The sequence below is a fragment of the Lepisma saccharinum genome, chromosome 7 (assembly GCF_977018435.1).
Source record: "Lepisma saccharinum chromosome 7, izLepSacc3.1, whole genome shotgun sequence".
Lineage (NCBI taxonomy): Eukaryota > Metazoa > Arthropoda > Insecta > Zygentoma > Lepismatidae > Lepisma > Lepisma saccharinum.
Genome location: NC_139235.1, coordinates 63,399,202 through 63,424,991, shown reverse-complemented (window position 1 = coordinate 63,424,991; position 25,790 = coordinate 63,399,202). Strand labels below are relative to the sequence as shown.

General features: G+C 37.5%; 1 protein-coding gene across 2 annotated transcripts; it reads right to left on the bottom strand.

The window, feature by feature from the left end:
- Nucleotides 1–1,668: 1,668 nt before the first annotated feature.
- Nucleotides 1,669–25,408, bottom strand: LOC145990242 (uncharacterized). Of its 2 annotated transcripts, none has more exons than XM_083125917.1 (7): nucleotides 25,179–25,201; nucleotides 21,992–22,112; nucleotides 19,144–19,310; nucleotides 9,754–9,845; nucleotides 8,048–8,255; nucleotides 6,178–6,380; nucleotides 1,669–2,038 (listed from the first exon to the last, which is right to left on the bottom strand). In XM_083125917.1, exons 2-7 carry the CDS (start codon nucleotides 22,033–22,035, stop codon nucleotides 1,862–1,864), a joined length of 891 nt encoding a protein of 296 aa, XP_082982043.1. In that variant the 5' UTR covers nucleotides 22,036–22,112; nucleotides 25,179–25,201; the 3' UTR covers nucleotides 1,669–1,861. The 2 variants fall into 2 exon arrangements, with proteins under 2 accessions (XP_082982043.1, XP_082982042.1); XM_083125916.1 differs by lacking the exon at nucleotides 25,179–25,201 and adding an exon at nucleotides 25,285–25,408 and having other exon boundaries at nucleotides 1,670–2,038.
- Nucleotides 25,409–25,790: the final 382 nt, after the last annotated feature.

Below are 25,790 nucleotides of genomic sequence, written 5' to 3'. Positions count from 1 at the left end.
AAACTCTGCAAATTCTTGATTAGATTGCTGTAACTGTAATTTCATATCTTGGTTAGCAAGATCCATTCGTGTTTTTAGTTCTTCATTACTGTTCTAACTGCAATTTCATTTCAGCATTAGATTGTTCTAACTGTGATTTAATTTCAGCATTAGACTGTTCTAGTTTTGTCTTGAGGTCTTCATTAGAAGCAACCATAAGCAATTGAGTACTCTTAACAGTACTTAACAAATCACCAAAATTCGGGTTAAGAGTTTCTAGATAAGCTGGCAAACTAAATGGATCATAATCTGGTTTGCAACCTTTACAATAATAATTTTCTACTGTAGTCGAATAAATTGTCCAGTGAGTGACTGTAAGTTTGAGACAAGATATATGATGCCATGACGAGCACTGTGTACACTGAACATACCTCAAATCATTGTCAGGATCATTACAACAAGATAATTTATCAGGTTTTGTAGAACAAATTTTGGGGGGGCTCTGATCACTGAAATAAATTTTTTAAGTTTTGGCCTCAGTGTTCGGAATCTCATAAAAGCCCATGAATTCCTCAAAAATACCAACATTTTTATTCACAGTTCGAGTGCAGAATATTAATTGTCCATGGATGGATATGTCACAAGTTTCGTCAACCATAATAGCAAAATATTCCCGACTTTTAATATAATAACTGCTACCACGGAGCGCAAAGCAGATCACTATAATATATCAATGATCTCGTTCTGAATGTCATGTGAGAGCCATTTGTAGCTCGAACGTCTCATCCACTACATAGCCCCCCCCCCCCAAGTTGATGGTTTAGCGGTCTCAGCCCCCCCAAAGTTGATGGTCTAGAACATTTTAATGTGTATTTAAAGTTAAGTTCATGTGGTACAATTCAGAGTAAACTTTACAAGAGAAGCATAATAATACATTAGATCCTCTTAAGCAAAATTATTTGGGGGGGCTCTGCCCCCACATCGTTAACATTGGGGGGGCTCGGGAGCACGTCACACAAGTTCGCAACGAGATTAGTAAATTATAGTTACCACATTCAAAACTACCATTAAGATGCAATTAAAAATAAGCACACAGCAAAAAATCTTAAGAAATGTGAATCTGCTGTATCTATCGCAGGAACAGGTACGAAGTTCAGCTTCCATGGGGATCGTTTAGCTTCATGCATGTTGGAAACGTTCGGGTCAAGCAGTAGAGGGTGGAACCAGGCGAGGGTACGCAAACAAATGTCCTGACAACAAACGTTCTTATTCTGTTAATAAAGCTAATTTAAGGGCCTCCCCGATGGCGCAGTGGTAGCATCATCACCTTGTAATCAAGGGGTCCCTGGCTCGATACCCGGTGGAGGCACAGTGGTTCGGATCCTGTAGATCCAGTCCCGATTAGCCTTACTGTGCATAAAGTGGACTTAAAACACCAAATCAATCAAAAGTTAATTTAAATAATTGAAAAGGTGTTCCATGGAAGGACCACCACGGGTAGAGATGAAACAATTACATGCTAAAAAAAAAAGACCATAGCCAAAATATGTCGATTTGTTTACAATTTCGAGATTCTCAATGGACAAAATATTTAATTAACAAAACAGCTGATTTTTGAGAATTTTGTTAAGGTTGAATGCTTGGAAAATAAGTGTCATGTATTTTTTTTAAATAATGTTATTTACAATTAGATCAAATGACAAACATGTTTCTTCTTTAACATTAACAATTATAAAGTTTACAGAAAATTCATCCAACAAGTTTCATTCTAAAACCATGCATAGAATTACATGTAATATATACATATCACATTTAACAAAATTAAATCTGAATTATAAAAATCAACAATAATCAAGACACTGGACTCATTGACTTGTTTGATTCACTCTGTCTTCGGGTCCTCCATATTAATGCTGAATATGTGCATAGCAGACTTTAAAATGGGGTGGTTTTCCTTCTTGCAAGTAATGAAGGTACCTTCCTTTTGGCATTCAACAAACTTCCTCACAAAAAATCGGTTGGTTTCGTGCACACCAGGATTGATGAGGAAGTCTTCTATCTGAAATGAATACAAAAAGAAAACAAGCCTTTGACATTAATGCTAAAATTTGTACACTAAGAAAATGTGATAAAAAAGCTTTTCTAGGAGTTACCAAGCTTCTATTCTGTTTATCAGGTTTTAAAGAGAACTATAAAACCAGGTAAACATTATAACTCCTTTTATTGCAACTATATATTTTTATTATTAGAATAATTAAATCAAGATGACTTGACTATCTGCGACAAAAATATTGAGCCCTTTGTTACGTGCTTGTAAAATTGTACTCCATGGGAGGAAAAAAACTCACATATACCTCATTGGAAAGCTTCATCTATTTTTTTTTTTTTAACCAGCATTATTTGAAAATTAATATTAACTATATTTTCTTATTATAACGAAAAATTCACTGAAAAGTGTATTTTTTTTCTTCCAATTTAAAGAATGGGTAACTTAACACCACACAGTTCACAATCAACTGTACATATAATATTGAGATTTTGTGTACTTGAAGAATGATTGCACCTCTGTTTAGAAAATCAAATTCATATCTTTACTATATACTTCAAAAATTGATATTTTATGGAAAAGTGCAAACTTAAAATGTATAATTGCAAATTCAATGAAACTGCAAAAAAGTGTTGATACAACACATTTGATCCAAATCCGACGTTTGTACCTCAAATATGGCCCCAAGATATTAATTATTATTTTTCACTCCTAATACGGTAAACGGGTGCATGGCGTATGGTGAGATGCGGCCAACCTCAGACTCCACGTGTTGCAGGTGACTTCCACAACTTTGCCGTGGAGCTGATCCAAAGTATGTCACAGCATAAAATAATGAATAAAATATTTCTCATATTGCAAATAGAAGCCATATTCCTGTCGCACTCCAGTTTTTATTGAATTTTTCTAGTTTTTATCTTTATACGAATGTAATTTCCTCAATGCCATTTTATGTCCTACATTTAAACAGCTAGATTGAGTACAACAATGAGGATGATTTGGATGAAGTCATTGAGACATCAAATTTTCGACCCCGTGGTTTCGCAGGATTCTTTGTACACAATAATAACGCACCAGTTGTGTAGAGCAATTATACAAGGAAAAGTGCATAGCAGTTATATCAACACATAAATATTGTTGAATTTTTTTTTCCATTACAAGCCTTCATATCAACTAACATTTTAAAATGTATTTCGAACAAAGATGCATCTAAATTCTGTGTTATCTCACAAAATTCACTTATTCAGCAGGTCGAGTAGTGGTTTCAACATTTAACATAAGCCGCGGTGGTCTAGTCGGTAGGGCATCTGACTGCCATGTGGGAGACCTGGGTTCGATTCCCAGAAGTGGGTGATCTAAGGTTGGAATTTCCTGATCTTGTTCCCGCATAAAGTGGCTCCGAGGCTCACCCAGTCTCAAATCAATGGATACCTTGGGGCAACCCTGGAAGGCAAAGGCAGCTGGAGCATAGTGCTGATCACATCACCTCCAAAATGACCAAGATCGAGAATGTGTGGGGCTGTACCACTATATTCCCTAAATGTGCCTTCATGTCACGGTGCTATATGCACAGGGAACTTTACCTTTACATACATCCCACTTGAAATATTACATTATGTCTTGGTCTATTTCATAGCAACTCTTGTAATATGCAAGGAGTCGTGGGTTGATTCGTTTCTTCCGGTCGAAGTATCTCTTGGCACTAACTATCGTCTCTTTTTCACCACCGTCTTGCCATTTTCATGCAGAAAAATCCTATCACTTCACCAAACAATCATTCAATGCTGTGCTTACGAACAAACACTCGAACTTGTGAGAGAATGACTGAATGGATAGAACGAACATAAGGGTTGATATGGATGCGTGCGAGTTCTGGCAATGGAAAAGGTTGGATTGATCTTGCCCAGGATAGGGACAGATGCAAGGCTTGTGTCGCTGCAACCACAAACCTTTGGGTTTAAGAATGCTAGAGTTATACTGCATATGTTTTTAGAAGCAATATCGGGTGGAGCCATGCAGAGCGTGTCCTTGGTAACCAGCCAACGGCAGGAGTGCAACGTTGTACAGTTAGGAAACTGTGGCATGCAAGTTAAATGCCGTTTTCTGCATTTTTTTTTTATGCATGCAAGAAGTTTTCATAAAACTCGCAACCTTTAGTTGAAATTTAGTTTAAATTTAAACAAAAAAAATAAAAATAAGTGTCTTGTCGTAATTTGGTTTATTTATTTATTTAGATAAAATTATCGAGGCTTTGCCACACTAATATTTTTATATGCATGGCCTGATGTCTTAGCTTGAAAACAAAACGTATCTGAAGCAGATACAGCGAATAGTGTACGAGTTATAACAATTTCATGGGCACTATGCAAATTACTATTTTTCCCCCTTTCTTTATAAGAAAGCAGAGTTCCACATATTGCGTTATATTTCACTTTGTATGGCACCTAACATGAAACAAGTTTCACTTTGTTGCCAATGGTTCATGCTATACAATGAAAACTAAAGTTTGTGTCTTCTTCCCAAAATAGCCGGATTTTCTTTTTTTCCTCATTGAAATTCGGGGGGCATGTATCCCACCTGAAACCCCCCTCGGTTGGGGGTTCTGAATAGTACACGGTTGCATGCCCTGATGTTTTAGCTGCATAACAAAAGTTATCCGAAGTAGTTTGGTCCCATAGTGCCAGAGTTATAACAATTTTATGAGTAATATGCAAATTGGCTATTTCTTGTAAAAAAAAACAAGAGTTTTACATTTTGGCTCATTATTCAAATTGTATTGCACCCACAAACATGAAACAAGTTTCATTCTGTTGCGAAAGGTCCATTCGTTGAAAAAAAGGGAAAAGTTTGTGTGATCTTCCCAAAATAGCGAAGAAAGAGAGGGACAAACTCCACATTTTTATGTTTTTTTTCATTGACATTCCGGGGTTGCGGTCCCCACTGTAAACCCCCCCCCCCCCCCATGGTTGGGGGTTTCAATTTCTACACGGTTGCATGCACTGATGTTTTAGCTTCAAAACAAAAGTTATCCGAAGTAGATTGGTCCCATAGTGCCAGAGTTATAACAATTTTATGAGTAATATGCAAATTGGCTATTTCTTGTAAAAAAAACAAGAGTTTTACATTTTGGCTCATTATTCAAACTGTATTTGCACCCACAAACATGAAACAAGTTTCATTCTATTGCGAAAGGTTCATTCGTTGAAAAAAAAGGCAAAAGTTTGTGTGATCTTCCCAAAATAGCTAAGAAAGAGGGGGAAAACTCTACATTTTTATGTTTTTTTCATTGACATTCTGGGGTTGCGGCCGTAGTGCCAGAGTTATTACGATTTTTCTCCAATAAGTATACAAATTTAAATTTCACGCTCAAAAGCCTACAGCCGGAGTTATCGTTCCTTGATGAAACACTGGAAACAGCACATCTCAACACACACACAATAACCCTTCATTTTCCTTCAGTCTGCTTTTTCTTAGCAACCGTGTTGACTCTGCTGAGTTGTCTTGGAAAGCTCTGGGTGTTAAATTCGGCTGAATATACACAATGACCCTTCATGGGCATTCATGAACATTGTGAGTCTGAGTCAGTTTGAGTTCAGCATATTTGTAGCAAGGGCAGTGTAAAATTACTTTTACTCATACACCACGAAGAGCAGTTGAGAGAGGATTCAATACAGACCTTATTTGTATTATTTTGATTGATTTGATTTATTTTAGTTTGCTTTTCTGCCACTTTTGGCTAATCGCGATAAGGATGAGTGATGATATGATGAACTTGATGAAGGGTCACTTACAAACACCCATGCCTGGGCCAGGATTCAAACTCGGGACCCCTGGCATCATAGTGTGCTGTGTAATACAGCCCTTATGTTCGATTGTTGTGCAATAGTGTGCGTTCCTTGAGTGTTATTTTAATAATGTCGCTCTCGAAACCTTGCACCAGTAGTACAGGCACCAAGGGTAAAATAATACGTTCACAAGACAGAAATCTTATTTTTAAAGTGTATTCTTACTTCAACAAATTGGTACCAAATGGCAAGTATTGTTTATCCCTTCTTACTTCAGCGTGAAAGCTCCCCAACGTGTATAAATCTTTACCTTGGGTTTTAATGTTCCCATAACAATAAACTTTCTGCGATTGTAGACAAACTCACCTTCATCCATTCGCAGGCAGCAATTTCCCTATCACACTTTGTAATGTTACCTGACAGCGGTATTAAATGGGCAATGAAGTATATGTCTGAACAGCCAAACATGAATCCATGAATGTGCCTAAATGCGATAAGAGACTGGAATTTGGTTTCAATGCTTGTTTCTTCTCTGACTTCCCTTACAGCAGCTTCCGTAATATCTTCATCTGGAAAACAGTGGTTCATTGGTACAAAGAGAGAAAATGATGGTTGATAACAACTAATAAAATTGCAGTAATAATAAAAAAAATATTGTCTTTATTAATTTATTGCAGCAGATATGTTCAGCCACGAGTGCCTCTTTTGCAATAGATCCTTGTCTATGATAACACTACCACACTAATACCTGGTGGAGGCACATAGCACAGTGGTTTGGATCCCACTTAAAACTGTAGGTCCAGTCCTGATTAGCCTTCCTGTGCATAAAGTGGCCTTAAAACAACAATTCAATCAATCACTACCACACTATACTGTCCCACGAGCAAATGCTTCTTCGAGATTTACAGAACCAAAGATACATACATAGGTACAGTAGAGCGTCGATTATCCGAAGTAATTGGGGGACATGGGTGTTCGGAAAACTGGTTTGTTCGGATAATCGAACTGTACATGTTTATTTGCCAAAAAGAAGTACTGTACAGTAAATTTATTCATAAAAAACAGGCATCTCTTTAAGTATGTATTACAAAGTAACGTACAAAGGCAACTTTAGTAGGAATATATAGTATGTGGTACAGTTTATTAAACAAAAATATGTACATATTACATACGCATTTTGCATGAACAATACACACAGTACACAAAATTAACGTTTAAAAAAATCCTTTATTTTGGTCTGTCTAAGCAAGCCTACACGCTTACGAGCAGCTAAGTCACGTACTTTTTTCATTACAGATATCTGAAAGTGAGCGAGTACACAGTTCGGTTAAGCGGTCGTTCGGTTGACCGACGTTCGGATAATCGACGCTCTACTGTATATGTATTAAATTGCTGTATCTATCTCTTCTTATACAATACTTAATTAGCCTTTACATGTCAGTGACTCCTGTCACCATTCACAAAAGGTTACTACTATCTAGCTTAGTAATCAAAGATCCACTTACAGTTCAAACATGAGGACAAATCCATACCTTAGAACTTTCAGTATTTTTAGACGTGAAATAAATGTGCAGCTAATACAGAAGGTTGTTTGGGACTATGTCCAAACAACTTTCAAGACATACTGGCCTCATGAAATGCCATGTAGCCACCACCAGTTGCATTCTGTCGGACAACCAGCATTGTGGACTATTGCCAGAGTTTCATAATTTTGAGTGTTGTGTTTCATGCCTGCTCCATGAGAGAACAGACGAACACGCTCTGCTCAACATGTGGATTTAGAATATGGTTGCTGTCTCTCCCGGAATGGTATCATTTGACCCGGTGTCCCAAAAAAAACAAATCTTCGGGATGCACTAATGTCCCGGAAAGACTATACTTTCACGAATTTTGTCATTTATCGATTACATTCCTAAACAGAAATCTGTGACTTTTGTTGCCAAAACAAGTCTTCTAAAATTACAGTATACTACAAAGTGCTTATCATTTTTGGAAACCCTGTGACAGTTTCATAAAAATTATGGTTTACATACTTTATCCAGCCAGCCCCCCCTCCCCAGGCTTCTGATCAGCAACATCAGAAGCTACTTTTGTGAATGGTTACATTATACTAATTTTTTTCTTTTCAGATTGTGTGCATTTGTGTCCCTCTGAAGTAATATATGACAATGAAAATAATATTTGTTAACTATTTTTAATTATGCCTTACAACTATAGATGGATAGAAAAGTATTACCTGGTTCTACATAGCCCCCAGGTAGCTTCCAGTGTTGAACAAGATAATATTTCTCCCTGACAACTAGGAGTTCGTTTGCCTCATTAACGACGACAGCTCCCACTCCTATCATAGTGTGCGCATAATTTGGAATATTGCAAGGTTCGTTTGGCAACCAGCGATTCATCATTACAAAATCAGACTTAGCATGGTGGAAAATAAAGCCATTCTGTAAACAATATGTAGAATAACAAGTTAGTGTACAGATTGTCTCTGTTATCTACTGCATAGGAAGCCTAGCATTCTCAAATTTTATGTGTATTGTAGCAATAATTCATTTACATATATACAGGATGGGGCAAAAAAAGTTATGATTTTTAAAATTATACAACACAGTAAATAAGAAAAGTTCGTATTTATTCATGTGCTAGCCTTACAGCCATGTATATGCCATTATTATTTAAAAAAAATATGATTTACACCAACATTAAGTGCGGAAAATAACATCTTGCAAATGGCGCCCATTTTGGTCCACACACTGCTGGAGTTGATCGTTGAAACTTCTCTTCTCTGGGGAAGAAAAACCTGCCAATTGTTATTTTGTTATTGTGTAACTTGGTGCGATCATGGGAGGGGATTCCACTCCTCACTAGCTGTTATTTCAGTCACCATTGCAGAAATGCCATTTGCAACATGTTATTAATGTTCATGTAAATCATTATTTTCTTCAATAATAATAGCATGCATATGGCTGTGAAGCTAGCACATGAATAAAGACTAACTCTTTTTCATTCACTGTGTTTATATTATTTTAAAAATCATCAGGTTTTTCTGCCCCACCCTATATATTATTTACACCAAATAAGGAGAAATGATTATAGATACTTTATTTTTACACAAATGTTATATTTCCTTTGAATTTGTAATTTGAACACCTGTTTTACTTTGTATTACAATATTCTTATACACAGTAAAGGATCTTCAAAGAAAAGTTCCATGAATAAGGCTACAAAATGTCCTGATTTATTCAGGACAGTCCTTTTTTAAAAATTCCTGTTCTGACTTTACCTGATTTCTCAGGGAATAGAAAGATTTGGATTTTTTTTAAAGTGCATATTCAGGTATGTTCTTCATTCATTCATTGATATGTATCATTAAATTAATAACTTATAGATACTTGTGTCTATCCAAGAGCCACACACTATTTTCTAAACATCGTTAATTTGCAAAAGTAAACAAAAAGTAAAATGCTCTCCTATGCTTTGCATCATGCCATGAAGGTATAGGGGGCGTAGAGTTAGGGCCCCACACTTTCTTCAAAATGGCCGAAGGTGGGGGTGATGTGATCAGCACCACACCCCTGACCACCTTTACCCCCCAGAGCTTCCTCCAGGTACCCACTTTATATGATGCTGGGTGGGTGCCGGAGCTGCCTGAACAAGTGGAAAAATCCTGGTTCTCACCTACCAGAGGTCGAACCCAGTTCACTTGCATGGTAGTCAGACATCCTAACGACTCAGTTACTGTGGCTCTCCAATTTTTGCAAAAATATTATTTGCAAAAGTATTCTTGGAATTAAATGTTAACAATATGCACCAATCTGTACACCATGCAGCAATGTTTACAGGTAAGCAACAGGTTGGTAAACAGAACAGGAAAAGGGGGAGTGGAGATTCAGTTTTAAAATGATATGGCAGTCTTATCAGTGAAATAAGCAAATATCTAACCTTGGCCAATACTGGCACCCAATCGGAATGCTGCAGTGCCACCTTAAACCACACACCTCGAATTTTGCTCTCTGTCCATTTCTTCAGTGACTCTACAATTGAATGAAGAAACATGAATAACTTGATCAACATAACTAGAATATGAATTTTGAAATTCACTTGCAGAAGTACAGGTAGCAAGAAATTTCCAAACATGGCATGCATGTTCCACTCACAGTCTAACCACAAAGATTCTGGATAATTTGAAAATTACCATGATACACATGTAAAGGGTGACAATTAATGAACTAATGAAATAAAACGGAAATTAGTGACAAACCACGTAGTACACAAACTGTATTGCACATGTAAACGGCACTACAGACATTCAGATTTAGGTTATGACATGTTCGATATGTCTGCCACCTCTGTCGATGATGTGGGGCAGACGAACAGCAAAATTCTGCATGACCCGCTGAAGTGTTGAAACATCGATGCTGTCGATGACCTCCTGAATGGCAGTTTTCAGCTCGGCAATGGTTTTGGGGTTATTTCTGTACACCTTGTCCTTAGCATAGCCCCCTTCCAGTGGCCTCTGGGTACCCCAGAGCCAGAATGCAGTCCCCAAAATACTCCTCCGGGACATTTTCACTTGCAAATGGCCGACATCAACACTTTGGGTGCGCAGACGCATACGAATTCCCATCATGCCCTGTGGCCAGCCACGCAGTTTGGACGTCATCACGCGAACCGTTCAGAAATTATGATGGTTTTATTTCATATAGTTCATTAATTGTCACCTTGTATTATCTAAATGAATTAAATTCTATACATGTTCTGAAAGCTCATTCTGAACAACTTTCAGGTTGCTTTCTGTATTATCCATTCTGTTTCTGTGTGTTTATGCGAGTGGGTTAGGCAAATCATGTTTGTTATTTTTAGCATTATAATTAGGCTCCTATATCCTTAAGGTGTTGCTCTTTATATAGTGGATGACCTGTGAAGGCCCTTAAATGTACACCCTGTACTGTATTTTCTGCAGGCTAAAAAGGCTCTGGTGTCTGAACTCACAGCCAGGATAATCTGTGGAATGTGTGTTTGTGGTTGTTCACTAATCTTCATGGTCAAGATTAGCGAAAAGTGGCTGAACAAAATAGCCTAATCAGGGTTGCTACAATTCTTTGATTATGAAATTCCCCAACATTTCCAGGTTTTCCAGTCCAAAAATGAAATTTTTCCAGACATGTTTATCATACTAATTTTTGCTTTTGAACCTTGTGTTTTTCAATTAAATACATAATCAGTTAATTATTACGAATATTCACTTTTGCAACTTTTTTTTTTAGAAAATTCCATTCTACACACACATCAAATCACGTGCATCTAGCCTTCAGGCTAAGGTAACAGAGGTACATTATTTCACCATAACAGATCTCCACAATATAAAAACAACAGAAAAAGTTCATAAACCATACACAATTTTTCATTTCCTGGCAGATTTATAGTGTTGTAGAAAATGCTGCTTTTTTGTTTACATTTGTAAGTACACAGCATCTGGAGAAATTTTTGTTGCATATTGGAATTCTATAGGAAATACCAACAAGACTAAGATCTATAAAATAATAAGACGATAACCTTATCTTCACCAACCTTTCTGATAATTATGATCATATTGTCAACATACTTTAGTTAACAATCACATAACTGGACTACTTTGATATTTTTGTAATATCTAGTATTATAAAAGTGCAAATTTATTACAGAAATTCGAACGAACCATAATTTTGCACAAGACTGAGAATCATAAGAATGAAAGAAACAAGTTTCTAAACTGAATCTTTTTTGGGAGTGGAATCACAAGAACCGAATCCAGAAGTTGAAGTGAACTGCTTGTTCATTTTGCAAATTTTTGTCTTGCAGACTCCAAAATGCACGTAAATTCCAGACACTCTGCAAAATTCCATGACATTTCCCTGTTTCCCAGACACGTAGCAACCTTGCTAATTTAATTAAACTATTTATATTAGCACATTCAGTTTGATTGGCTTAATCCAGTTGTTGGTCCTGCACTGTAGCTGTGCAGTCTAAGGAGTCATGCTTTGGGCTCTGGCTACGGAACTCGTGCAGGTTCGAGCCTCTTGGGGGAAGCGTAACAACTTTTCTCCTGAGCTTTCGCCCTGTGTATGGGACCGGTTGTCACCCACGATTGTGAGGAAATTGGGGAGCTATGAATGAGTAGCGCAACCAGGTCATGGAAACCTACAACGACGACTGCAGGTTCGTCGTGCTCACCACATGTCACCCTGTAACTGGTTAGATGATCTCCCACCTAAGCAATTGGAAGTGAGGCCTGCAGTTGGTAGGTAGGCCCTGGCCCTCGCAGGCTGTTGCACCGCAGCCGACGCTGGCTTATAGGGGCGTCACAAAATGTTCCAATATTTTCACTAAAATAGTCAACGATATAATTGTTCCAAATATATGCTTTATTTAGTACTTTTTACACATACAATGTTTCCAATATATGTTTATATTTTAACTTAAGGCAAGCAACCTAACCACACTAACTGAGAGTTGCAATTGGTAGATAGGCCTACATTCTGATTTGGGAACTATGGAAAAATCTGGAAACACTTAGGGCACCATGAAACAAAAAAATTTGGGAACCCCAGGGTGCGAAATCCTGGGGAGGATTCCCCCACCAACAATCTCGGCTTCAAAAATTACCCACCAAAAATTGCTGGGGGGAGAGGTTTTGTTACAACAAACAAAAGATAAGAAATTACATTTAATTTCAAATATACTGTATTAAGAGTAATATCAAAAACATTCGAACTAGTGTAATTGTGTGTTTTCAATGCTTTTTCTCCTTCAAGAGATCATTAACAAATCTACCAGGTAACCAAGAATATTCATGCGGTTTTTACAACTGCCTGTAGTTTTCGTGGGGTAGTACGCAGTTCAGCCACCAGGGGTACATGTATGTGTGATTGGCGGAAAGCTCATTCCTTGCCATGTCGGCTAACGTACATAACAGGTCGCAGTCGATAGTTCGGGAGCAAGTATTCGCAGTGAACCATGGCTGTGTCGAATGCAGTAATCAGGGCGTGTTTACTGTATGAGTACAAGTTGGGCACAAAAGGAGCGGAAGCAGCAAGAAAAATATGTGCAGCGTTTGGAGAAGGTACAATTAGTGAACGGACAGCGCAAAAGTGGTTTCAGACCTTCTCGAGTGGCGATGAGACACTGGCAAACAAACCTCGATCGGGCAGACCGAAATCTCTTAATGTGGACCAACTGAAGGCAGCAATTGAAGAGGATTCAAGTCAAACGTGTCAAGAACTCGCTCAACGATTTGCGGTAAGTGCTGAAACAATTCGTGTGCACTTGCATGAGCTTGGCAAATCATGGAAACTGAGTAAGTGGGTCCCGCACGAGCTGACTGATGCGAACCGTCTCCAACGACTGAACATTTGTGCTTCCTTGCTCACTAGGAACAACAACTGTCCAATTTTGGACCGCATTTTGACGTGTGATGAAAAGTGGGTAATGTACGATAACAAGAAACGCTCATACCATTGGCTATCATCAAATGACACCATACCTTTAACTGCAAAACCTGCTCTTCATCAGCGGAAGGTGATGCTGTGTGTCTGGTGGCTGGGATTGTGCATTATGGGTTCTTGGAAAGTGGTAAAACCATCAACAAAGAGGTGTACTCCGCGCAATTGCAAAGAATGGCCGAACAGCTTGCAAAAAACCAACCTGCATTAGTGAATAGGAAGCGTGTTCTTTTCAACCAAGACAACGCTAAACCGCATACAGCAAAGATGACCCTGGAGGTGATTTCTTCTCTCGGCTGGGAACTTCTGCCATATCCAGTGTATTCACCCGACATCGCTCCATCAGACTACCATCTTTTTTTGTCTATGGACAACCATATGCGCAATCGACATTTCCAAACTCGCGAGGAGATTGAAAACGCGGTGGTGCTTTTTTTTGCGGCCCTACACAAAGACTTTTGCAAACATGGCATCTACAGGCTTGTACAAAGATGGGAGAAGGTTGTAGAAGCGGATGGTGGATATTTTGCAGAATAAATATAAGGTAAACACATTTGTTTTGGACCTTTTCTTCTTTGTACTAAAAATGCATGAACTTTCTTGGTTACCTGGTACATCAATACGCACTATCAGCAGCCACCGTGCCATGGCTCTACCCTCAGAAAAAGAAAAAGCACTTGCTTTGCCAAAATATAGTTAAATTAATACATTTACGAACGAGGAGATTCAAATCCCTTAATTGTTTGAGCTTACGGCCACCTCAATTCCTGCGCTGCACCCCCAGCTGTTCTCTCACTTGCTCTGGGCCAGCATAGTCTGGCCTGTGCGCAGAGGCATGAAAAAGTCTCCACAGTTAACGAGCGAGGTGGTAGCCATAAGACAACCAGGGCTAGCACGACGCGAGAGCTTTCACATTGTGTTGACATAGTTGCAAACTTCACAGAGAAGTGACTAATCCTGACCGATTTGTAATACTCGTTGGAGGAGTAATTCGCAAGAAATATACTTTCCTGCATACTTGGCAAGAACAAATGTAATATCTTCCCCAAATTTATATAACCATTTAGATAGATGCATCTAAAGAGCCAGCCAGACTTTTTTGTTATCGATTTTTTCCTTAAGAAAAGATATATCCCTTGCTCTCATGCACAGACACTCATGTGTCGCAACTCACGTTGACAACATTGAAGACATTTACAAAAGAATTGCCTAAATATCAAAGGGAATTCGAATCACCAGGGGATTTTTTACTTTAACATTTGTAAAAAATCGCACGGAAAATCAATCAGCATAAGAATTTCACTTGGAGATATAATTCAATTTCTTGCATTGAATTCTAAAATTTGTAGATCTACAGTTCATTTAGCAGATAATCATATTTCAGTTGTTAGTAACATTGATTGTTGATGTACCGTCTGCTGTGTTTGGGTTGCAAATTATAAACAAAGCAAGGGGAGAATACCGTGATCGACTCAGTGTCTCTAATTGTTCAGTGTTTTTCTTTTTAGTGAAGTGAAAGGGTCCGATGGTGTGTGAAAGGAAGGGTAGTTAGTAAAGATGAGTCAGATTAGAGCATTGTTACACACACTGTTTTCCAAGGTACTATACGAAATTAAATTAAAAGTTAAACAACTTGGCTGTCCCACGCCAGATTTAAACATCAATTCTATTTAAAAATATCAAAAAAATGGTAAAGGTGATGGGCGTCGAAATTTTAATAGTCACATCATTTATTTCCTAGAAACTCTGGCCGACCTTCGCACAGCATCCTAAGATGCCAGGGATTGCAGGTTTGAAGTTCCATTAAAATTACCTCTTTCATTAGATTTCTATGAGATATGCTAGCGAAAATTTTTCGATTTCTTGATCACGTTGGCACTACCCATCATACTAGCTGCCAGCCGCCACTGCGCACAATAAAAGTAAAACAAAAATGCAAAACAATAATAATAATTGATTTATATTAACATAAATCAAAACTTACACATAATAAAACCACTTCAACTATTTCATAATTTATTAACATCTTTAACCAGTTAGTAAAGGAAGTAGTTTGCTACTTTATAATATCTGATACATATAAAAGTAACAAATTTATTTCTTTGTATAATTAATAATAATAATAATATATTTTTAATTTAGTAATTTATTTTTACTTTTAACAACATTACAAATATGTATATCGTATAATTTATATGTATGTTTGTGGGGGAGGGGGGTTTGTTGATTACGATTTTTCTCCCCTCCCCAGTCTTAAATGATTTCGCACCCTGACCCCTGACTTAATCTACTGTCCATGTATACGTTCCCCATATGAAAAGAATGGTACAGACAGTGGTGACTTACGAGTGTGGTCATTTGTACAGCCTACTTTTCATGGCATAATTGTGTACAAATTAAAACTTTCTGGATCTTTAAAATGTAGAAATTAGATTCTCCAAATTTGAAACTTACTCTCACAATCATTTTCAGTTTTATACATGTATTCCTCATTCTTCCGTGCAACTTGTAAAAATGTATACATGACCCTCTCTTCATAATGATTACACTAATTAAGTAGAAAAATGGAATATAATAATGAAAATAAACAAGTCTGAAGGGCAGGCACAATAACACTATGATTTATGATTTCAATTTTTCCCACCATTCTACAGTAATTGTTAGCACAAGTGATATATTATGAATAGGGAACGGATTTCTAGGTTCATACCTATATACCTAGGTATATATTTTTTTTTTTTTTGCTATGTCCTAGACACATACTATTTAGAGATCTTTATGTTTCATGTACTCAGCAACCCTCTACTGAAATTCTATAGGATCTAAAAGCCCTATTTTGACCTGAAAAACGCCTTTTAAACCTTTCGAGTAACTTTAACAATACCTTTAATTAAGAACGATCCTTAATTTTCACCACAAAAGTTTGATTCCCTTGAACATTGAACAAATCCGAGCAGCAAAAGGATGTAATGCAACAGCAAGGGGAGTCAACGTCTATGCAAATGTCAGCCATCTTCCAGCACGAAATTAAAAAAATTATTCATGTTCATCAAGGAGAGAAGACCACTGCAAACCTACCTGTGGTTTGAGTTTTGAAGTTGAGTTTTTTTAAGCCCACTTTGTGCATAAATAGACTAATCTTGACTGGACCTACAGTTTAAAACGGGATCCGAACCACTATGTGCCTCCAACAGATATCAAAACCTACGACCTCTTCGTTAAAAGACGACAACGATACCATTACTCCTCAGGGAGCCCCAAACCTGCTTTGGGAATCAGCAGCAGTTGCATTTATAAAGTGTGCAGCAATAACTTCCTACAGCATGGAGAGAAGGTTCTCCATGTGCATTCATGGACACTTCTGTGTTGCAACCCAGAAGTGTCAGTGACTGTACAAGTACATGCTCATGGACGACTGGAAGAACTTCACCACGCGAGAACATTGAAAGGATATGGTGGTGCAGTACTTCAAAATATGATAAAGATTTTGTATTGAACAAACTGTATCTTTTTTATAATCAAAGAATTCATTGCATTGAAAATAGTGCCTTTTGCATACAAATTGCATCTAAAACTAGTTATTTAATTAAATTATTATTAATTTATAACTGCAAAGTAAAAGTAAAGTGCTCCCCTGTGCTTTGCACCATGCCATAGGGGGTGTGGAGTTAGGGTCCCACTTTCTTGATCACCGCCAAAGGTGGGGGTGATGTGATCAGCACCATGCCCCTGGCTGCCTTTACCCCCCCCCCCCCCATTTCGTCCTCCAGGAAATTAATTTATACAATGCTGGGTTGGCACGGGAACTGTTTGAACAGGTGGGAAAAAATCCTTGTTCTCCCCTGCCGGGAATCGAACCCGGGTCTCTCGCATGGTAGTCAGATGCCCTAACGACTGAACTACCACGGCATCTTCCAAGTTGCCACTCGGTATTTCATGTTGCTTGCATCTGGCACTGTGGAAAATCCTGGGTACTGGTAGATTATAAAAAGAGAAGAATTCTTTTCAACGCGAAGGATCTGCATTGTTTGAATTGCATAGAAAATGCATGGGAGGAAACACATCTAATACTGGCAGAGCAGTCTCCCTATTAGTTGTGTATTCTGAAAATTTGCCCTACTTTACTGCAACAATTCTTATTTATTGTATATATTTAATATATATGAATTACATATAATAGAAATAAAACACAAATGCAGGCATGCAAGTAAAACAAAACAGAACTTCAATTTTTTGCAGCAACTTCTATCTATATGAAAAAGTTGGTTTACTGGCTGGAAGAATGAACCACCATGGCTCTTTACATGCAATAAATATGAACCACTGTACACTTCCTCAGGGGTGATTACTCCATGTAGGAAGTGAGGAATTCCCTACAGTTTATTTATATTTATTTCCAGTTTTCTACTTTTTAGGAGTTTAATGCACATTAAAAAATGATGAGTGCAGTGTTCGTACATTTGCCAGGTTCACTACTATCTCTTGTTCCAGTTGTCGCCGAAAACAACAGTCTTCCCTGCTGCTGAGGAACCTCGATCTTTCACCTACAGCAGGATGGGCAAGGAGTGTGGAAGGGAGGGGGTTGCTCGGTTATATGGTCCAGTGAGAAAGAAGCATTCGCTTCCTCATTCAGTGATGCCAACCCTCGCATTATGGTTCTAAACCTAGCATAATTTGAACTTCGTTGGCACCTAGCACCCTGTGTTTAGCATAATGGTAAATCTTGCATCATCTCTAAACGCACGTCCCTGGGAGACAGATAAATCGATTTTAATGGAAGAGACTTTGAAGGAATATATTTTTTAAAGTTATATCTCCTTTGTACTTCCTCAACGGACTTGTTTCAAATAAAAGTATGCCAACCAAAGGACAAGCGTTTACAATCACATCCCGGTACATCCTCTTCTTTTCAACTTTTCTTTATCCTTCCCAATTTAGCATATGAACATTTTTTGAAAGTAAATCGGTAGGAATTTGGAGGTCACCAATTGTCGAACTTTCTCCAACTTTTTCAAGCACTATACTGAATGCATTTAATTGGTTGGTTGAACCATTGTAATTGATTTGATGGGCGAAATTCTCAAAATAATGGATAAACCAAGTTCACAACACCAAAATAGCTGCATCAATGGAACTTGAAACTACATAATTAGTTGCATATAGCATAATTTAAGAGTTGAAGATGCAATATTCTTAACACGGGATTGGCAAAACAAAAACGACAGGCTGGGAGGACTCCACAAACGTCGAACTACAGATAAACGTATTTATGTAATACATTTATCTGTGGTCAGTCCAATTAGCTTGGTCCACTCTAAAGTGGGTACAGTGTTGCAGGTGCAGGTGCAATGGATAGTACAAGCGATACGTGTGCCTATTTAATTGAACGGATTTTCAAAGTCTTCCCTCGGTATGCTTTTCATGACTTCCTTCACCTAAAAAAATCCACGAGTAGCCATGCATTTCCTGGCCCATTGACTCTTTTTATCTGCCACTGACCTGGCTTCCTAATCTTGGTGTCAAAATGTGGAACTAAAAATACAGATGTGCTTCAGTGGAAAAATTAAAAGTACACACATATGGATTAAATACATATCAGTGTATCATATCACAATCTGATGCAATGATATGATACAAGTCTGGACATGGCATTACAAAATTTAATTTATTATAAGAACTTAAAAGCCCTAAAAATGGGGTTTTATAAAGTCCAAAATCCCTCTTTTTAGCATCTAAAACTTCATTCCCCAATTATGAAGCAGGAAATGCTAATGATGGAAGCCAATATAACGAGCACATGCCATTGCAGATGAACTGACTACTATAACCTGAGATAATTTGTACATTGTACCTTCCAGTTTCTTTGGAAATATTTCCACATCACAAGGTTCGTCTTTGGAGCTTACAGTAACTCCTTTAAATCTATCAATCACACCTTTAAAGATGATTGATTCTTCACTTTCAGACATCATGAACTGATCATGAAAAGACACAGCGCTCCAGAGACGAACACTTTTTCTGGAACGAGAAATTACAGCAATTAAATTGGAGCAGGTGTACCATTTACATTAGTAATACACATTGAGCATATTTACAAATTCCTGCCAATACTGACATTTAACATTGAAACGTTTTAAAATTCTTCAGAATGGTTGTAATTCAGATTCCTATTTTTATGGTCTAAAAGTATTTCTAAAAATTACAAAGTATGCCTATCATTAGGCACTTTTCAAAATCAGTTTGGATTGATCGATTGATTTATTTCCCTTCACTTTTCTGGCACTTTTGGCTAACCACGAAGATGAGAATGAGTGATGTTATGATGAAATTAATGGAGGGACACTCACAAAGAACAGCCATGCCCGGTCAGGATTCGAACACGGGACTCCTGTTTTCAAAATCAGTACAGTGTCCTTTATAATGTATTGTTAACCCAACAAAGAGATAAAAACTGAATTAATATATTTTTGAGTAGAAAAAAAATAGTAATATAAGTAAAGAAGGTTGAGTTTAATTTTTAAGTGCACATGCACAGATAAGTTAATTGGGACTGGGATAGTTTTAAAGTGCGATCTGAACCACTATGTGCTTCCAACAGGTATCAAACCTAGGACCTCTCGATTACGAGGCAATGACGTTACACCTATGCCATCGGGGAGGCCCTGTAAAAAAAAAAAATGTATTAACCTTTCTGTAGCAATCTAATGAAGTCAGCTCGCTTAAGACAACGGACATTTATTATGATGTAAATACAGATTTGCCAATCAAAGATTATCAATGTTTGATGAACTAACCTAATTGTAATTAAATAATGGCGGAAAATTTAAATTTGTATAATTCCAAAATGTAAGATTTTATCAACGTTAAAGAAATAATTGTTAACTCAAATGAATATGTAAACTTTCTTTGTAAATTATTAACAGCCAAACTATGTATTTTTCAAATATCCTTCTGTTGTAATTTGGAATATTGTAATGTTCTTTGAGGCGCTGATGTACCCTAGTAAATGTGCGACTCTCAAGGTTCCTTCGAGCAAGGTATTTTTCTTGGTACAAGCATGCAGTCTCCCATGCATTGCCGTTAGCCAAACCATACATAAAATGCATATTCGCGTTCTCTTCGTTGCTGTAACGTTCCATTTTCACTATGCAGTCCAGCACAACTGACGTGACTCCCACAGTACGATTAGACTGTGAACTGATTGTATCCATACAACGTCACCTCTTGGAAATGTTCTGTTTGATTACAATGCCACCTCTCGGAAATGTTCTGTTTTGTAAACAAAGAGCAAACCTCGGAACGTGCAAGGAATAAAGCACTCGGTGTTTACAAAATGCAATCAATGACAGCTTGTAACCACACATTTCCACAAATTATATCATTTTACCAACTAGGACGACATTTACAAACAATAAAGTCAGTGGCGGCTTGTAATCACACATTCGCGATTATCTCGAAAACAGCTTGCTCATTTGCAACCCATGTTTACTGAGACTTTTTTGCTTCTATTATTGTGTAATTTCACCTGTGTCAGTTTGCGCTATTACTTATGAGACACCCTGTATAGCAAAGCATGTGGAATTGCGAAGTAATTGATTTCTGTTATCGGGAATCTGCAGGAAAGCAATATTTGGTGTCAATTACACAGAGCACAAAGCATGCGTCTGCGGCAACAAGTTTGTTGGAGCTGATGATCAAGAGAACTCTGAGAAAATTGTGGTTGAACAAGAATTCATTTTTCCTCCATTGGTAGTTTTTTAATGTACAGAATATTTTTCTTGCATTGTTTATCTTGTACATTATGTGCATATTGAAACTGGAGTACGAAAGTATCACAACAGAATGAATGTACGCAAACTGTGACATAGATTGAAAGTGTTTGTGCCAAGGTATATCCCCTGTTTATCACACTATGTCATGAAGCTACATGCAGTGTGTGGGGGTAAGGCCTAAACCTCAGCCAAAGTGAAAGTGATGTGATCAGCACCATGTTATTGCTGCCTATAAGCCCTCCCTCCCAGGGCCACTCAATACAGGGCTATTCTTGGAAATATTTCCACCTGGAATCACTCACCCTGGGAACTGAACCTGGATCTCCCGCATGGCAGTCAGATATTGAGAAAGAAAAAAAAATAATCAAGAACTCCATGTAGCCATGTTTTGTCTTGTAGCAGCAAGAAAGAGAAACAGTCATTGTAGCTGGGAACAGTTTTACTCAAACCTTTACAATGGGCACAGGAAAGTCACACATATATATGGAGCAATTTTACAATACGGGACAATTCCACCGATTTCGTTCATACTTCACATACTCAATAATTTCGGGCTCTTAATCATGAATCTGCAGTTAATATTTGGCGCTCACATGTGGAATTTCCAAAAAAAAGGGGGTTTGTGATCGCAACCGACAATGCACGATTGCTCATTATGTACCTACCACAAGATTTTGTGTTTCTAATACTGAAAAAAATTATGACCCCAAATTTTAACTGTGTTTGCCTAACCTAACCTTACCGTGAAATTATTGTATTTTTATTTATTGTATTATTGTATATATATTGTATATATATACCTTTCAAGTATTTCATCATCATTTATGTAAGTGAGCTTCAAGTGTCGGTGAAAAACAACAATGTATGCCCATGGACAGAAATGCAGTTAATCTTCCACAGGTTATAATTATAACTAATAATACTAACCTATATCCTCTGGCAATTTGGACGATTATGCTTGTAGTAACCATATGTAAATAGCATGCTTTGGTTTACTCTTCTCTCTCTTTCAGCTACTTGTCAAAAAATATCATACACAGCCCATATTCTGAAATTATATGAAAAACATTTTAATACAATTTTTGGCCCAAGTTCCTTTTGTTTTATTGCGATTTCATCATGCTACGAATGCAATTTTAACATTGTTCAATTTTGATTTACTTCTCTTAACACATAATGCGGAGTTTTAGCGATTACTTAAGATTTTGTTAAATATATGCTTTCGTAGTTAGGTTAGGCAGGCCAGGTTTGGTTCTGTTAGTATTAAAATGAAGTCCCTAAATGCATTCTACTAAGGTTCCGACATACTTCTACTTTCATTCCCACGCTTCTACGATATTTACTGTCGCTTGTCGACGGAGAATATCTTGTCCATGAGATGTGTGTAAGGTAATTTTAAAGTTGTTTTTTCCAACATAAATAACTTTCTTGCGAGTTCAAACAGTGCTCATTACTTTAAGGAAGGTTCAAATTTCGTGTGACAATGATTTCCAAAATTCTACGATAATTAGTCTTTGTGCAAGGAGAAATCATAAAACAATCGGAACCGTTACCAATTTTTTAATTTCAATTTTTATCTTTTTGTATGTATACATAAAATATCATCCATTCAAACATGTTTTTCTCTCATTAATCTCTCTTTGAAAAAGGTTTACAATAATTATGGTAAAAATCTGATATTCCCCGGACACCTATAACTTCTTCGTTTTGTCAATTTTTCACATTTGTACTTACCTATCTGCTTCGCGGAACATTCTTTAAGGTGTATTCACGTTTTTCGTCCAGGAATCGAGGCAAATTTAAACTAAAAAATTATTATTGTTTGAAATTTTTGAGTCCAAATTTCCCACCGATTCCGGGCTCCGCCCCTGGGGTAATTGACCTACCGCCCCCAACTGGTAACGTGGCCGCGCCTCCGCTCCGCTACGGCTCCCTGGCTTTATCTATAGACTCCCTGTTAAAGGCATGTTATGGTGGAACCACGAGCAAAACAACCTGCGCAGACCCGCGATTCATGTGCATCGTACTCCAGCGAGAAGGGGAGGGGGAGAGTGGACCATGCTTCCTTATGGCCCGATGTGGAGGGAAAGCTGCACGGGGACTTTTTGTCCCAAGGTTTTTTTCCTTGTGGCCGATCTATAGAAATTGGCCGGAGTCACCTGCCCCCAAATGAGCCCCAAACTTTTAAATTTGAAGAAATCCGTTACATCACACAAAACACCTTCCAGATGTTAGACAATGCTACAGGAACTTATTACCGTAAGTAGTTACTTCTGTAAAAATGAAGAAATCTGTCCGGGGAATATCAGATTAGTACCATAATTATAATTTACATACACTATTTCACTCTTTATTTCAACTAGGCTACCATATATTTTTCTTAAGTTTTCTCAAGGCATTGTTGTATTTTCTAAATACTTTGGAACGGGGATAAGCTGAACTATCACAGGGATATTGTAAAAATAAGTAATTTTAGCAGCAGCTCCAACTTGGAATAATTCATCATCATCATTAAAAAGAGGGTATAATTTAACAATACATGGAATTTCTCCAATTTGTTTGAATTTTCGGTTACTTACTAATTTGGGTCTCCTAACCACGAATCTGCACTTAAAATTTGGCGCTCACGTATAAATATGGCGCTTATTTGGGGGCAGGTGAATCTGGCCACTTTCTAACATGCCCTTAACAGGGAGTCTATAGATATAGGCGGGGCCGCGATAGCGGTTGGGGGCGGTAGGTCGATTACCCCAGGGGCGGAGCCCGGAACCGGCGGGAAATTCGGAAATCGAGGGTGTGGAAATAAGAACTTAATTTCGATTATTTTGCTATTTCCACGTGTGAGCGCCAAATTTTGACTGCAGATTCGTGATTAGGGGGCCAAAATTAGTGAGTATGCCGAATTTCAAACAAAATGGAGAAATTCCCTGTATTGTAAAATCGCTCCAAAAAGAGGGGTAAATATGCGATATCACCCGGACGGATTTCTTCAAATTTACAGGAGAAAGTACTTACTGAAATGAGTTTTTGGAGGTATTTTCTTTCACGGAAAGTAAAAACTTCGTAGTTTAATGCTGCCGAACAAGAATTAATCACTTTTTACGTAAGAAATTGGCATTGCCTGCCACATTATGCCGTTGTTTCCAAACATGCCTTCTTTTAACGAAAATTTCTATTTTTAACTATGTTTGCCGCGCTTTCTTTTTTCGATGAATTTAGGGGTGAAATGAGTGCTAATGGAACCTAACCTAACAGGCCTAACCTAACCTTGTGTGAATGGTTTGTGGGGGCTAGCCGTGGATGGTTTTTGGGGCTAATGTCAATGGTTTGTGGGGCTACCCGTGGATGGTTTGTGGAGGTAAACATGAAAAAAAAATCGAAATAGTACGTAATTTTCTGTCATGAAGGTTTGAAACACTGCTTGCGCACAAATCGACAAAACACATTACGAGTGCACGCCATATTGTCTATTACAGAAGCGGAACAAGTAAGACAAATAATCAATCGTAATATGAAAAGTTGAAAGTATTTTATGAAAAAGGCATAACTTCATCTTAAAGAATGTTCCGCAAGCCAAAATAGGTAAGTACCAGTGGTAAAATTAAGAAAATAAATGAGTGAAAGGTGTCCGGGCGTTATCGCATATTTACCAAAAGAGGAATCATGTTATTTATTTCTTGAAACTATTTACCGAGGCTTTGGTCTTTTACGACAATCGCCATTGCAGTGACTTGCATTATTTCATTAGAGTAAGCTCGGCGAATAAATGGTTTTTGCCAACATATGTACTAATTGCTTTATCAAAATATTAAATGGATTGTTTATTATACAAGTGGATGAATTCATATTTTTCTGCAAAATTAATATCTTACTGTAATCCTCGTCTATGGTCTTATTCTGTCTGTCGCGTAATTAAAGAAACTGCAATAACAAACACTGGTATTATTTACTTATCAAAAGTGAGAATATATTATCAATCAACCCATCAATAAATAAGACTGTGCTGACATTTTGCACAAAAACTATTCCTTGCTTTTTGCTTGCTGCGACTTATCTTGAATTATGTAATGTTTTTCTTATGCTTATGTGGAACTTCGAAAGTTCCATAACACACCATTTTTAACAGTATAGACGGTAGTATATAATTTATAAGTACAATCAGCAAAATAATAGTTTGTTTTTAAAACTTCAACATTTGTATATTTATTCGTATTTCTCACTTGAAAAATTTCTCATCCAGTTGCAGTCTTCAAGTTCCCGGAGCAGAATATATTCCCCTCTCTCAGCCCTCCCCTACAGCGCTGTACGTCCCCCAAGCCTCCTTTATGTTCTGGTACACCCAACAGTCGGTGATAGAGTAGTAATTTAATCTTTGGTAATATCATCATGCACTGGCTAACAACTTGAGGGATAGCAACCGCCATGTTCTCAACTGTTCTGCATGGGGTTCTAGCACAGAAGTCATTGAACTAGTTCAATGGTTTGCTCAAAATTTATCGTTGAAGTGACTGTTTTCGCTCATATGGAGTTAGAACTAATCTTTAGAAGTTACATATTTCCAACACTAAACTTGGGGCGGGACGGTAAATAATTGCCAATTCCCTACTTGATATTGCAATTTTCAAGAAAAAGAAATATAAAACACATAATGCACATGTATACGATGATACGATCAGTTCGAATTTCTCGTTGTTCGGGATCTGAACGAGATTTTTTTCTTTCGATA